This window comes from Scyliorhinus canicula, chromosome 3 (genome assembly GCF_902713615.1).
Source record: "Scyliorhinus canicula chromosome 3, sScyCan1.1, whole genome shotgun sequence".
Lineage (NCBI taxonomy): Eukaryota > Metazoa > Chordata > Chondrichthyes > Carcharhiniformes > Scyliorhinidae > Scyliorhinus > Scyliorhinus canicula.
Window position 1 is genome coordinate 8,465,762 of NC_052148.1, and position 15,995 is coordinate 8,481,756.

Sequence of the window (15,995 nt, forward strand, 5' to 3'; positions counted from 1 at the left end):
TTGGGTGACTCTGTGTGGAGTTTGCACGTTCTCCCTGTGTCTGTGTGGGTTTCCTCCCACAGTCAAAAGATGCGCAGGCTAGTTGAGTTAGGCGGATAGGGTGGGTAGTGGACCTTGGGTAGGGTACTCTTTTGGAGGGTCGAAGCAGACCCGATAGGCCGAAGAGCCCCATTCTGCACTGTAGGGATTGTGAGAAATTCTGTGGGTAACCTGTTTAATGTTTCTCCATAAGACAAACTTTTCATCCCAGAAACGAGTCGTGCCAACCTCCTCTGAATGGCTCCTAAAGTGATGATATAGTTTTTAAATATGGAGACCGGAATTGCACAGATCACTCTAGATGTGGTATCACCAAGGTCCTGTACAGCTACAGTGTAACCTCCCCCCTTTTATATTCCAATCGCCTGCAATAAATGCTTCAATGATCTTAAAGTTGCCATCCTGTGTAATGGGTTACTGTTAGTAGCATTATTTTAATCACCGCTGTTATTCCATTTTAAAAATTGGATTCACCTGTCATAATCTACTAGTTAATGAAGTGGATCTGTATGAGATCAGGTTGGGTGGGAGGGTGAGCTGTGAGGAGGATGCAAAGATGCTCAGTGTGATTTGGACAAGTTGAGCGAGTGGGTAAATGAATGGCAGATGCAGTATAATGTGGATAAATGTGAGGTTATCCACTTTGGTTGCAAAAACAAGAAGACAGATTATTATCTGAATCGCTATAGATGGAGAGAATGGGAATGTGTAACGAGACCTGGGTGTCCTTGTACACCAGTCACTGAAGGTAAGCATGCAGGTGCAGCAGGCGGCAAAGAAGGCAAATGGTATGCTGGCCGTCATTGCGAGAGGATTGGAGTACAGGAGCAGGGATGTCTTGCTGCAGTAATGCAGGGCCTTGATGAGGCCACACTTGGAATATTGTGTGCAGTTTTGGTCTCCTTATCTGAGGAAGGATGTCCTTGAGGGAGTGCACAGGTGGGCGGCACAGTAGCACAGTGGTTAGCACTGTTGCTTCACAGCTCCAGGGTCCCAGGTTCGATTCCCGGCTTGAGTCACTGTCTGTGTGGAGTCTGCGTGGATTTCCTCCGGGTGCCCCAGTTTTCCTCCCACAAGTCCTGAAAGATTTGCTGTTAGATAATTTGGACATTCTGAATTCTCCCTCGTTTTGGTGGTGAGTGCCTGGAACGTGTTGCCAGGGGAGGTTGTGGAAGCAGATACATTAATGGCATTCAAAAGGCATCTTAACAAACACATGGATAGGATGGGTATAGAGGGATACGTCACAGGGAAGTGCTGAGGGTTTTGGCCAAAGGTTAGTATCATCACCGGTACAGGCTTGGAGGGCCGAAGGGCCTGTTCCAGTGCTGTATTGTTCTTTGTTTGTACCCAAACAGGCGCCAGAATGTGGCGACTAGGGGCTTTTCACAGTAACTTCATTGCAATGTTAATGTAAGCCTCCTTGTGACAATAAAGATTATTAAAAAAAGGTTTACCAGAGTGATTCCTGGGATGGCGGGACTGACGTAAAGGCGAGATTGAGTCGATTAGGATTATATTTGCTGGAGTTCAGAAGAATAAGGGGGGGATCTCTCCGAAACCTATAAAATTCTAACAGGACTGGACAGGGTAGATGTCCAGAACCGGGGTGTCACAGTCTGAGGATACGGGGTACACCATTTAGAACAGTGATAAGAAGAAATTTCTTCACTCAGAGTGGTGAGCCTGTGGAATTGGTTACCACAGGATGTTGTTGAGGCTAAAACATTACATGTTTAAAGAAGCAGTTAGATTTAGCACTTGGGATAAAGGGATTAAAGCATAAGGGGGGGAAAGTGAGAACAGGTTACTGAGCTAGATGATCAGCGATGATAATATGTGGTGGAGCAGGCTTGAAGGGCCGAATGGCCTCCTGCTCCTGTGTTTCTATGTTCAATGTAATTGTTTCCTGCACACTCACTGTTTGTGTCCTTACAGATGTATGAATCTGATGGTTCTATCATGGTGTACTGGCACGCTTTGGATACCCCAGAAGCATCAACAGGTATCAATGAAAATGTTCTGGTGAAACACTCTGCAAGGTTTTATTGAAAGTTGGTTTACAGGTGCAACAGGTGATTAAGAAGGCAAATGGAGTTTTGTCCTTCATTGCTGGAGGGATGGAGTTTAAGACTAGGGAGGTTATGCTGCAATTGTATAAGGTGTTAGTGAGGCCACACCTGGAGTATTGTGTTCAGTTTTGGTCTCCTTACCTGAGAAAGGATGTACTGGCACTGGAGGGTGTGCAGAGGAGATTCACTAGGTTAATCCCAGAGCTGAAGGGGTTGGATTACGAGGAGAGGTTGAGTAGACTGGGACTGTACGCGTTGGAATTTAGAAGAATGAGGGGGGATCTTATATAAACATAAAATTATGAAGGGAATAGATAGGATAGATGCGGGCAGGTTGTTTCCACTGGCGGGTGAAAGCAGAACTAGGGGGCATAGCCTCAAAATAAGGGGAAGTAGATTTAGGACTGAGTTTAGGAGGAACTTCTTCACCCAAAGGGTTGTGAATCTATGGAATTCCTTGCCCAGTGAAGCAGTTGAGGCTCCTTCATTAAATGTTTTCAAGATAAAGATAGATAGTTTTTTGAAGAATAAAGGGATTAAGGGTTATGGTGTTCGGCGCCGGAAAGTGGAGCTGATCAGCCATGATCTCATTGAATGGCAGAGCAGACTCGAGGGGCCAAATGGGCTACTCCTGCTCCTAGTTCTTATGTTCTTATGACAGTATTGCTGATGCAGGATTGCACTTCTCACAGAGCAATGGAGAAAGCCTTTTGGCCACAACACTCCTTATTTGGGCTATACATAGGACTAGGAGTATGCCATTCAGCCCCTCCAGCCTGTCCCATCATTCAATGTATTTGTATCTCAATGGACTCTCTGGCTTATTTCGTTATGACCCCCTTAAAGCTCTATGACGAAGGGTGGTGCGGGACTGTCAGAATGTGTTTCTCTCCATTCACCTGCAAGAACTTCGAGAATGCTTTACTGATGAAAGGTTTATCGTTATCAGTAACAAGCACCTCCGGGAGACACTACATTAGGGTTAGTTTCTCAATGTTGTTTGGTTAGGTGGTGGATGGCGTCCAGTAAACGTCCATCCATTTTGAGTGGGCATCGACGAGTAGTAAAAGTATTGACCCTAAGAAAGGCCCTGCAAAGTCTGCGTATAACAGCACCTAAGGACTGCCTGGCGACTCCTCGGCTGAAGTGAACACACAGGAAGAGGAGTTGGCCGTTCAGCCCCTCGAGCCTGTCCCACTATTCAGTGGGATCACGGCTGATCTGTGACCTAACCCCATATACCTGCCTTCGGCCCGTATCCCTCAATATCTTTGCTCAACAAAAATCTTATCTCAGATTTAAAATTAATACCTATTTAGCTTCAACTGCTGTTTGTGGGAGAGTGTTCCAAATCTCTACCCCCCCCCCCCCTTTGAGTGAAGAGGTTCTTCCCAGCATCTCTCCTGAACGGCTTAACCCTAATTTTTAGACTGTGAATACTAGTTTTAGAATCTCCAACCAGTGGAAATGGTTGACCTTTATCTACCTGTCTTTTCCTGATATCCAGCGGAGCGTTGACACAAATTAAAACATTCTCCTGTCATTTGAAGGAGTTCTCGTCCTGACAACAGCCATGCTGAAATTGGCGACCCTCTCAATGTGTCAGCTGTAGCCTGGGTGGAACTTTCAACTCGGAGACAGAAGGTTCTGGGTTCAACCCCGGCTGCAGAAACTTGAGCAAATAAACTAGGCTCCAGGTACAGAGCTGAGGGAGAGCTGCCCTGATGGAGGGGGAGTATTGAGGGAGAGCTGTCCTGATGGAGGGGGAGTATTGAGGGAGAGCTGCCCTGATGGAGGGGGAGTATTGAGGGAGAGCTGCCCTGATGGAGGGGGAGTATTGAGGGAGAGCTGCTCTGAGGGAGGGGGGAGTATTGAGGGAGAGCTGCCCTGATGGAGGGGGAGTATTGAGGGAGAGCTGCCCTGATGGAGGGGGAGTATTGAGGGAGAGCTGCCCTGATGCAGGGGAGGTATTGAGGGAGGGCTGCCCTGATGGAGGGGGAGTATTGAGGGAGAGCTGCCCTGATGGGGGAGTATTGAGGGAGAGCTGCCCTGATGGAGGGGGAGTATTGAGGGAGAGCTGCACTGAGGGAGGGAGAGTATTGAGGGAGAGCTGCCCTGATGGAGGGGGAGTATTGAGGGAGAGCTGCCCTGATGGAGGGGGAGTATTGAGGGAGAGCTGCCCTGATGGAGGGGGAGTATTGAGGGAGAGCTGCCCTGATGCAGGGGGAGTATTGAGGGAGAGCTGCCCTGATGGAGGGGGAGTATTGAGGGAGAGCTGCCCTGATGGAGGGGGAGTATTGAGGGAGAGCTGCCCTGATGGAGGGGAGTATTGAGGGAGAGCTGCCCTGAGGGAGGGGGAGTATTGAGGGAGAGCTGCCCTGATGCAGGGGGAGTGTTGAGGGAGAACTGCCCTGATGGAGGGGGGGTATTGAGGGAGAGCGCTCCTGATGGAGGGGAGTATTGAGGGAGAGCTGCCCTGATGGAGGGGGAGTATTGAGGGAGAGCTGCCCTGATGGAGGGGGAGTATTGAGGGAGAGCTGCCCTGATGCAGGGGGAGTATTGAGGGAGAGCTGCCCTGAGGGAGGGGGAGTATTGAGGGAGAGCTGCCCTGAGGGAGGGGGAGTATTGAGGGAGAGCTGCCCTGATGGAGGGGGAGTATTGAGGGAGAGCTGCCCTGATGCAGGGGGAGTATTGAGGGAGAGCTGCCCTGATGCAGGGGGAGTATTGAGGGAGAGCTGCCCTGATGGAGGGAGGGTATTGAGGGAGGGCTGCCCTGATGGAGGTGGAGTATTGAGGGAGAGCTGCCCTGATGGAGGTGGAGTATTGAGGGAGGGCTGCCCTGATGGAGGGGGAGTATTGAGGGAGAGCTGCCCCGATGGAGGAGAGTATTGAGGGAGAGCTGCCCCGATGGAGGGGAGTATTGAGGGAGAGCTGTCCTGATGGAGGGGGAGTATTGAGGGAGAGCTGCCCTGAGGGAGGGGGAGTATTGAGGGAGAGCTGCCCTGATGGAGGGGAGTATTGAGGGAGGGCTGCCCTGATGGAGGGGGAGTATTGAGGGAGAGCTGCCCCGATGGAGGAGAGTATTGAGGGAGAGCTGCCCTGATGGAGGGGGAGTATTGAGGGAGAGCTGTCCTGATGGAGGGGGAGTATTGAGGGAGAGCTGCCCTGAGGGAGGGGGAGTATTGAGGGAAAGCTGCCCTGATGGAGGGGGAGTATTGAGGGAGAACTGCCCTGAGGGAGGGGAGTATTGAAGGAGAGCTGCCCTGATGGAGGGGGAGTATTGAGGGAGAGCTGCCCTGATGCAGGGGGAGTATTGAGGGAGGGCTGCCCTGATGGAGGGGGAGTATTGAGGGAGAGCTGCCCTGATGGAGGGGGAGTATTGAGGGAGAGCTGCCCTGATGGAGGGGGAGTATTGAGGGAGAGCTGCCCTGATGGAGGGGGAGTATTGAGGGAGAGCTGCCCTGATGGAGGGGGAGTATTGAGGGAGAGCTGCCCTGATGGAGGGGGAGTATTGAGGGAGAGCTGCCCTGAGGGAGGGGGAGTATTGAGGGAGAGCTGCCCTGATGGAGGGGGAGTATTGAGGGAGAGCTGCCCTGATGGAGGGGAGTATTGAGGGAGAGCTGCCCTGATGGAGGAGGAGTATTGAGGGAGAGCTGCCCTGATGCAGGGGGAGTATTGAGGGAGAGCTGCCCTGATGGAGGGGGAGTATTGAGGGAGAGCTGCCCTGATGGAGGAGGAGTATTGAGGGAGAGCTGCCCTGATGGAGGAGGAGTATTGAGGGAGAGCTGCCCTGATGGAGGAGGAGTATTGAGGGAGAGCTGCTCTGATGGAGGGGGAGTATTGCATGAAGACTGCACTGTGAATGTGTTGACTCTCAGCTAGATATAAAACATCCTATATTTGAAGAAGTGTGCTGGCTAATGTTTACCCTCAGCCAGGGTCAGAAAAGCAGAAGTTGTCTGTGCCTGAATGTAGCAGGACCTGGGAAACATTCAGGTTTGGGCTATGGAACACAAGTGCCAGGTGATGATTATCTCCAACAATGGAAGATTTAACCAATCCCCTTGACATTCAACATCATTGCCATTGCTGATTCCTCCCTCCCACTATTAACATCCTGGCAGGGGATGAGGTTCCCACAACACTGCCTTCCTGACAGTATACTGCTGCCTCAATAATGCCACTCCAACAGTGCCGCATTGCCTCAATGCTGCCCTTCTGACAGTGCAGCAATCCCTAATACCTCCTTCTGACAGTGCAGTTCTCCCTCAGTGCTGCGCTCTGACAGTGCAGTGCCCCCTCAACACTGCCTCTCTGACAGTGCAGCAATCCCTAATACCTCCCTCTGACAGTGCAGTTCTCCCTCAGTACTGACTCTCTGACAGTGCAGTTCTCCCTCAGTGCTGCGCTCTGACAGTGCGGTGCTCCCTCAATACTGCCTCTCTGACAGTGCAGTGCCCCTCAACACTGCCTCTCTGACAGTGCAGCACTCCCTCAGTACTGACCCTCTGACAGTGCAGCACTCCCTCAGTACTGACCCTCTGACAGTGCAGCACCTCTCCAGTACTAACCCTCTGACAGTGCAGCGTTCCCTCAGTACTGACCCGCTGACAGTGCAGCACTCCCTCAGTACTGACCCGCTGACAGTGCAGCACTCCCTCAGTACTGACCCTCTGACAATGCAGCACTCCCTCAGTACTGACCCGCTGACAGTGCAGCACTCCCTCAGTACTGACCCTCTGACAGTGCAGCACTCCCTCAGTACTGACCCTCTGACAGTGCGGCACTCCCTCAGTACTGACCCGCTGACAGTGCAGCACTCACTCAGTACTGGCCCTCTGACAGTGCAGTGTTCCCTCAACACTGCCTCTCTGACAGTGCAGTGCTACCTCATCACTGCCTCTCTGACAGTGCAGTGCTCCTACACCACTGCATCTGACAGTGCAGTGCTCCCTCATCACTGCATCTGACAGTGCAGTGTTCCCTCAATACTGCCCGTTTGACAGTGCAGTGTTCCCTCAATACTGCCCGTTTGACAGTGCAGTGTTCCCTCGATGCTGCCTCTCTGACAGTGCAGTGTTCCCTCAATACTGCCCGTTTGACAGTGCAGTGTTCCCTTGATGCTGCCTCTCTGACAGTGCAGTGTTCCCTCGATGCTGCCTCTCTGACAGTGCAGTGTTCCCTCAATACTGCCCGTTTGACAGTGCAGTGTTCCCTTGAAGCTGCCTCTCTGACAGTGCAGTGTTCCCTCAATACTACCCGTTTGACAGTGCAGTGTTCCCTCAACACTGCCTCTCTGACAGTGCAGTGTTCCCTCAATACTGCCTCTCTGACAGTGCAGTGTTCCCTTGATGCTGCCTCTCTGACAGTGCAGTGTTCCCTTGATGCTGCCTCTCTGACAGTGCAGTGCTCCCTCAATACTGCCCGTTTGACAGTGCAGTGTTCCCTCGATACTGCCCGTTTGACAGTGCAGTGTTCCCTCAATACTGCCCGTTTGACAGTGCAGTGTTCCCTCAATACTGCCCGTTTGACAGTGCAGTGTTCCCTTGATGCTGCCTCTCTGACAGTGCAGTGTTCCCTCGATGCTGCCTCTCTGACAGTGCAGTGTTCCCTCGATGCTGCCTCTCTGACAGTGCAGTGTTCTCTCAATACTGCCCGTTTGACAGTGCAGTGTTCCCTCGATGCTGCCTCTCTGACAGTGCAGTGTTCCCTCAATACTGCCCGTTTGACAGTGCAGTGTTCCCTCGATGCTGCCTCTCTGACAGTGCAGTGTTCCCTCAATACTGCCCGTTTGACAGTGCAGTGTTCCCTCAATACTGCCCGTTTGACAGTGCAGTGTTCCCTTGATGCTGCCCGTTTGACAGTGCAGTGTTCCCTCGATGCTGCCTCTCTGACAGTGCAGTGTTCCCTCAATACTGCCCGTTTGACAGTGCAGTGTTCCCTCAATACTGCCTCTCTGACAGTGCAGTGTTCCCTCAATACTTCCCGTTTGACAGTGCAGTCAGTGCAGTGTTCCCTCTATACTGCCCGTTTGACAGTGCAGTGTTCCCTCTATACTGCCCGTTTGACAGTGCAGTGTTCCCTCAATACTGCCCGTTTGACAGTGCAGTGTTCCCTCGATGCTGCCTCTCTGACAGTGCAGTGTTCCCTCAACACTGCCTCTCTGACAGTGCAGTGTTCCCTCAATACTGCCTCTCTGACAGTGCAGTGCTCCCTCAACACTGCCTCTCTGACAGTGCAGTGCTCCCTCAACACTGCCTCTCTGACAGTGCAGTGTTCCCTCAATACTGCCCGTTTGACAGTGCAGTGTTCCCTCGATGCTGCCTCTCTGACAGTGCAGTGTTCCCTCAATACTGCCCGTTTGACAGTGCAGTGTTCACTTGATGCTGCCTCTCTGACAGTGCAGTGTTCCCTCAATACTGCCCGTTTGACAGTGCAGTGTTCCCTCGATGCTGCCTCTCTGACAGTGCAGTGTTCCCTCAATACTGCCCGTTTGACAGTGCAGTGTTCCCTCGATGCTGCCTCTCTGACAGTGCAGTGTTCCCTCGATGCTGCCTCTCTGACAGTGCAGTGTTCCCTCAATACTGCCCGTTTGACAGTGCAGTGCTCCCTCAATACTGCCCGTTTGACAGTGCAGTGTTCCCTCAATACTGCCCGTTTGACAGTGCAGTGTTCCCTCGATGCTGCCTCTCTGACGGTGCAGTGTTCCCTCAATACTGCCCCATATCCAGTGAGTGGTGATGTTTGAAGTTCGGGTGAAAAGGTCTTGACCTAGATGAAATGTTTGTATTCATTGAGTAGGTTGGAGATGCAGTGATCCAAATTTGTCAGTTTTGTCAGTCACAGTGACTCATTCGTGCCCCTAGACACTGGTGGGGAAGAATTCCAAACTTTCCCTTTTTTCCCCCTCTCTTCCCAGCAGATGCTGTGTTTGCCCGAGGAATTGGAGCAACCAGGAGTCACTACATCTGTGTGGGTGAGTACTGTTCCCTGATTCCCACCAACATTACAACAATGGAAATGCCGCCAGTGTTCACACAGTAATCCTAATCGGCATGTGTGTGCAGTGGTTGCACTTAACCTCTAACTATGAACCCTTGTTCTAGACCCTCAATCACTGGAAATGGTTTGTTGGCCTTAGTTTCATAGTTTGCCAGTCCCAGGTGTATACCCTGTCACAGTATTGATGAAAATGGAGCACATTAATCTAGCAAATGTCGACAGGTAATTAGTAAATCAGCTCGAACGTTTCTAGTGGGCTCTGCTTCCTCCTTGACCAACTGCATTCTCTCTACCAACCTGTGCAAAATGTTTTATAACCTTTTCCCATCAAACGTTAAGCACCGTTGCTGTTCATTCCTGCAGTATTAGTACCATGAATTGTGTGATTTGTAGTTTTTGCTCAGGAACAGAACCAATTTCCCCACCTCAACCCTGATCTTTGAGAGCTGTTGCCAAATAGGCCAGGTTATATCTGCCTGGGTTTCCAAGCAAGTGCTCAGTTTAAAAACTCTGACTTGACCATCAGTGTTCCGTTCGCTAATATTGTCAGCTGGCATCTTTGAGCTCAGTCAGCTCAACAACCTGTGATTTTTCTAACAAATGAGTTTCCCCCTGCCTGCTTGTTTCATTAGTTACTGTGTCTCATTTATATCTCCGCTATCTTTACCTCTGCTATCTGCTGCATCAATCTTCTTTGACCTTTGCTCTTTGTACTGTCACAATCTCCTGGGCCAATGCACGGTCAATTCCAGCCCCCCCACTTGCCCCGGAGTCACAACACAATTGAAAGGAACTATTCATTTACAAATACCCAAAGTCTTTGGCCAATCCCCTCAGGTTTGTAAATTTAAACACAATCAACTTCTATTGTTAACAATAACTATAATACACAGCAAACAAAACTATTATCTAATTTCTAACCCCCTACCCTCTTTAACTCCCCCCACCCTCCTTTGCAGAGAGATCTGGGGCTCCTTGTTCATGAGTCCCAGAAAACTAGCACGCAGGTACAGCAGTTCTTAGAAGATGTAACAAACAAAGTGGATAATGGAGATCCTAGAGATGTAGTATATCTGGACTTTGAAAGCATTTAATAAGATGCCGCACAGAAGGTTAATTCACAAGGTTACATCACTTGGGGTTTGGGGTAATTTAATAGCTCAGATAGAAGACTGACTGACGGACAGGAGACAGAGAGTGGGGATAAATGGGTCTTTTTCTGGATGGCAAGATGTAACTAGTGGGGTGCCACAAGATTCGATCCTTGGGTCCCAGCTATTTACAATCTACATAAACGACTTGAAATGAAATGAAAATGAAATTTGGATACAGGGATAGGAATTTCTATCGCCAAATTTGCACAAAATAGGTGGGACAGTAAGTTGCAATGAGGAAATAAGAATCTTACAAATGGATATAGAGAGGTTAGGAGAGTTGAGGTCATGCATTTTTGTCGGAAAAATGGGAAGGCAACTTGTCATCTTAATGGGGAAAGACTCTGGGATGCTCCGGTGCAGAGATCTGGGTGTCTGCGTGCATGATTCACAGAAAACTAACAGGCAGGTACAGCAGATAATAAATAAAGCAAATGGATAGTTGTCATTTCTAGCTAAAGGAATAGAATATAAAGGTAAGGAAGTGTTGTTGCAACTGTACGAGGCATTGGTAAGTCCGCACCTGGAGTATTGTGCACAGTTTTGTCCCCTTATTTGAGGTAAGATGTAGTGGGATTGGAGGCAGTTCAGAGGAGGTTCACTCGATTGATTCCAGAGATGAAGGGTTTGTTGTACGAGGACAGATTGAACAGTTTAGGCCGATACTCTCTAGAGTTTAGAAGAATGAGGGGAGATCAAATCGAGGTGTACAAGATGCTAAAAGGTCTGGATAAAGTAGAGTTGGAGCGGATGCTTCCTCTTGTGGGGCAGAGGTCATAGTCTTAGGAGTAACATTTAAAATGGAGTTGAGGAGAAACTACTCGCGAAAGGTTGTGAATCTGTGGAATTCGCTACCTCAGAGTGCGGTACCCCAGGATGCTGGAACAGTGAGTTGATTTACGGAGGAGTTAAACAGATTTTTAATTGGTAATGGGATGAAGGGTTATTGTTCCAACACCCTGGCCAAGTGCGTGGTCATTTCCAGCCCACAGAGCCCAGAGTCCCATCATAATTGAACTAACCAATAATTCATACTTTCTGAAAATCTTTAACCCGTGACTGCTCCAATGGGTTACAGACACCAGATTTGTAATTAAAACATTATCATACTTTATTAATGAAAAGAGGAAAAGGTGAAAATGTAAAGAAATAACAGAACAACAACCTATCAGTCTCGCTAATCTCAAAACCCTGTCCCACCCTCTACCCAAACACACACAAGGCAGACTCAATGTAAGGGTTGTGAGGAATTTAAAAAAAAACAGGGATTAAAGAATAGGTTTGAGATGAGTTCACTGCTGTGGTTGCGGAAAATAAATTTCTCCGAGGCTCAGGTTGACGCAGCTCCGCCCTTCAACCACCAGATGGCGTTTCACCCAGGAATTCCAAATCGGTGCAATTCTGCTCTTTGGCCACTAGGTACGGAATGTTCAGATCTGTAATTCTGGTTGCCGGCCGCCAGATGGTGCTGTCCACAGGATGCTCAGATCAGTGCACGTCTGCCTTTCTGCCACCACTTGGAGCTTTCGCCTCCCTGTGAGGTTAATACCGCTCTGACTCTGGAATTAGCGGTTTATACTTGCCTGATTCCTGTGCAAGACTCTGGCGCTTTTATCACAAATGCTCCCACCTTAAGCTTCAATTGTGAGCTCTTCCCAGCCCCTAGCGCACACAGTTCGAAGGTTACTGACCTTTGGGAAAACGGCTGGCGCTTTCACATTCACGATCTCCAGTTCTGATGGCTTTAAACAAGAAAGTCTTCATAGATTTGGCTAGAATACCTCTTAAAATCATCTGGCAGAGAGAGAGAGAGCCTTTAGGGTCCTTGTTCACTGTCTTGCTTCGCAGAACTAAACAAAAGATGGGATCCTCCAGAAGACCCGCCGCCTTTCCTGAAAGTTTCTGACTGGCTTCACCAATCTCAGGCCACGATAAGAGAAGGCTGAAAATTCCACATCTACCCATTGGCTGCTTGCCAAGCCTATCATATGACATCACAGATTCCGCCACAGAACCTAGATGGGACGTCTGGGTCCGGTCCATTAGGGCAGAGGTGTTCCAGCTCTGCCTAAAATCTGTAGTTTAAACATAAATTCCAAAGGGTGCAGTAATATTGTAGCAGCTAACCAGAAGACTGTAGATCAAAGCAGGTCGCAGGACAGGGATGAAAAGAGGGACACAGGGCAGACAGAAGGTTTTACAGCAATATCTTAACATTACGGAGAATGGGCAGGACGGTGGCGTTAAGGCCAGGATGAGATCAGCCATGATCGAATGGCGGAGCAGACTTGATTGGCCAAATGGCCTAATTCTGCTCCTATATCTTGAAATGAAATGAAATGAAAATCGCTTATTGTCACGAGTAGGCTTCAATGAAGTTACTGTGAAAAGCCCCTAGTCGCCACATTCCGGCGCCTGTCCGGGGAGGCTGGTACGGGAATCGAACCGTGCTGCTGGCCTGCTTGGTCTGCTGTAAAAGCCAGCGATTTAGCCGAGTGTGCTAAACCAGCTAAACCAGTATCTTATGAACTTATGAATACCCTCTATACACACACACAAGATAGACAAATACATAGGGGAAAGAGGGGTGTAAAATAATGCTGAAAGTAAAAGGATAAAAGTCTCTGTTTCAGATTTATGTTTTCCAGTTAGATTGTTCTTCAGTCTCGGCCTCCTTGGATGATGTCTTGACTTTCAGTCTGTAATGGTTCTCATCGTAGACTCATCAGGGTCTCAAGACTTCTCTGCAGACTGCGAACCAGCAGGCAGGAAACATTTAGAGAGAGAGAGAGAGATCAACACAACCTCTTCTCTCAGTGTCCAGGACCTTCCTCTCCTGGGTTCTCTGAAAACACCACCTGACAGGAACCAATTGCTGTCTGTTGCTGGGCAACATCCGGTCCTTTGCCAATCCATTAGCCGCCAGGCAATCAATCAAACTGAACTCCTCCAATCTCTCGTGTGCCAGAAAGACTTGAGTGATTCTGTTCAAAATCGAAATCTTCAAAGCACAGTGAACTATTTTGCAACTTTTAAGTTCCTCAATTCCCTGCTCACCTTAAAGTTATAAGTCCAGTAAAGACCCATGAACTAAAACGATAATGACAAAGTAAAAATAATAGGAAATACGGGAATCAACAGAAAGGGCCCTTCCGCTGCCCTTGGTTTCCTTGTGACTAATGAAAATATTAATAGTCGGCCAATGCTGTTGGGTAAGTAGTTTTTGTTCTTTCATGGACTGTAGATGTTGCAGGCTAGACCAGCATAATTGCCCATTCCTAATTGCCCTTCCAAAGGTGGTGGTGAGTTACCCTATTGAACTGCTACAGTCCATGTGTACACCCACAGTGCTGTTAGGGAGGGAGTTCAACATTTTGACCCAGTGACAGTGAAGAAATGATACAGTACGGTTGGTGTGTGGCTTGGAGGGGAGCTTACAGGTGGTAGTTTTCCATGCATCTCTTGCCCTTGACCTCCTGGGTGGATTTTTCATCGTGGCTGGAGACTTCAACAAGGCCAATCTCAAGAGTGTACTGCCAAATTTCCATCAGCACAGCTGCTGTCCCACCAGGGGGAACAACACTCTTGGCCACTGCTACTCAAAATTCAAGGGCGCCTACCGTTCCATCCCCCCGACTATTAGATGTGCTCCTTCTCCCAGCATACAAGCAGAAACTCAATTGGGAGAATCCAGCTAAGAAGGTCGTGCAGTGCTGGCCCAAGGCAATGGAAGAGCTCCTACGTGACTGCTTGGAGACAGTGGACAGGTCCATATTTAAGAACTCAGCGACCAACTTAAATGAGTATGCCACCACCGTCACAGACTTCATCAGCAAATGTGTGGACGACTGCAGCCACAGAAAGCAGTACATACGTTCCCAACCGGAAATCATGGCTCAATCGCGAGATTGACTCCCTACTGAAGGACAGGCCTGAGGCGGTCAAGTCAGGCAACCCTGACCTGCACAAGAGATTCAGGTACGACCTCTGCAAAGCCATCAGAGATGCCAAGAGAGAATATCAGACCAAGCTACAGTTATAGACTAGCGTTACAGAATCTGAGTGATTGTGGCAAGGCGTAAACAACAAAATGGGCTACAAAGCAAAGACGAGCAGTATCTTCAGCAGAAGTGCATCCCTCCCCGATGAACTCAATGCATTCTATGCTCGGTTCGAGCAGGAAACCATTGATCCACTGTCGAGTGCGCCAGCAGCCCGTAACACACCCATACCCACCATCACAGCTTCCAAAGTCAGATCGACCTTCCTGAAAGTGAAAACTCAGAAGGCGACGGGTCCGGACGGGATCCCTGGTCCTGCACTCAGAGCCTGCGCATACCAGCTAGCAGAGGTGTTCGCGGACATCTTTAACCTGTCCCTACTCCACTCCGAGGTCCCCACCTGCTTCAAGAAAACCACCATCATACCGGTACCAAAGAAGAACCAGGCAATGTGCCTGAACGACTATCGTCCGGTGGCCCTGACATCAGTCGTAATGAAGTGCTTGGAGAGGCTGATCATGAAGCGCATCAACTCCATACTCCCAGAATGCCTTGATCCACAGCAATTCGCATACCGCCACAACTGGTCCACAACAGTCACCATCTCCCTGGCCCTACACTCATCCCTAGAGCATCTTGACAACAAGGACTCCTACATCAGACTCCTATTTATTGACTACAGCTCCGCCTTCAACACCATAATCCCAGCCAAGCTCATATCAAAGCTCCAAAACCTAGGACTTGGCTCCTCACCCTGCAACTGGATCCTCGACTTTCTGACCCACAGACCACAATCAGTAAGAATAAACAACACCTCCTCCACAATAGTCCTCAATACCGGTGCCCCGCAAGGCTGCATACTTAGCCCCCTACTCTACTCCCTGTACACACACGACTGTGTGGCAAAACTTGGTTCCAGCTCCATCTACAAGTTTACTGACGACACAACCATAGTGGGCTGGATCTCGAATAACGATGAGTCAGAATACAGGAGGAGATAGAGAACCTAGCAGAGTGGTGTAATGACAACAATCTATCCCTCAATGCCAGCAAAACTAAAGAGCTGGTCATTGACTTCAGGAAGCAAAATACTGTACACACCCCTGTCAGCATCAACAGGGCCGAGGTGGAGATGGTTAGCAGTTTCAAATTCCTACGGGTACACATCACTAAACTGTCCTGGTCCACCCACATCGACACTACCACCAAGAAAGCACAACAGCGCCTATATTTCCTCAGGAAACTAAGGAAATTCGGTATGTCCACATTAACCCTTACCAACTTTTACAGATGCACTATAGAAAGCATCCTGTCGGGCTGCATCACAGCCTGGTATGGCAACTGCTCAGCCCAGGACCGCAAGGAACTTCAGAGAGTCGTGAATACCGCCCAGTCCATCACACGAACCTGCCTCCCATCCATGGACTCCATCTACACCTCCCACTGCCGGGGGAAAGCGGGCAGCATAATCAAGGATCCCTCCCACCCGGCTTACTCACTTTTCCAACTTCTTCCATCGGGTAGGAGATACAAAAGTCTGAGAACATGCACGAACAGACTCAAAAACAGCTTCTTCCCCACTGTTACCAGACTTCGAAACAACCCTCTTATGGACTGACCTCATTAATACTACACTCCTGCATGCTTTACCCAATGCCGGTGTTATGTATTTACATTGTTTGTGTACCTTGTGTTGCCTTATTATGTATTTTCTTTTTTCTTTTCAT

The 15,995-nt window shown here is 49.2% G+C and overlaps 1 protein-coding gene across 7 annotated transcripts in view; it reads left to right on the plus strand.

Annotated features, from left to right (window-relative positions):
- Positions 1-15,995, plus strand: part of wdr54 (WD repeat domain 54) — a 57,657-nt gene that overhangs the window by 14,092 nt on the left and 27,570 nt on the right. For 3 of the 7 annotated variants that reach the window (XM_038793089.1, XM_038793093.1, XM_038793095.1), the window contains 2 exons: positions 1,978-2,044; positions 9,031-9,087. In XM_038793089.1, the coding sequence (XP_038649017.1) occupies positions 1,978-2,044; positions 9,031-9,087 (124 nt within the window). The remainder of the gene's footprint in view (positions 1-1,977; positions 2,045-9,030; positions 9,088-15,995) is intronic. The other 4 variants (XM_038793090.1, XM_038793094.1, XM_038793091.1 and 1 more) reach the window with 2 other exon arrangements.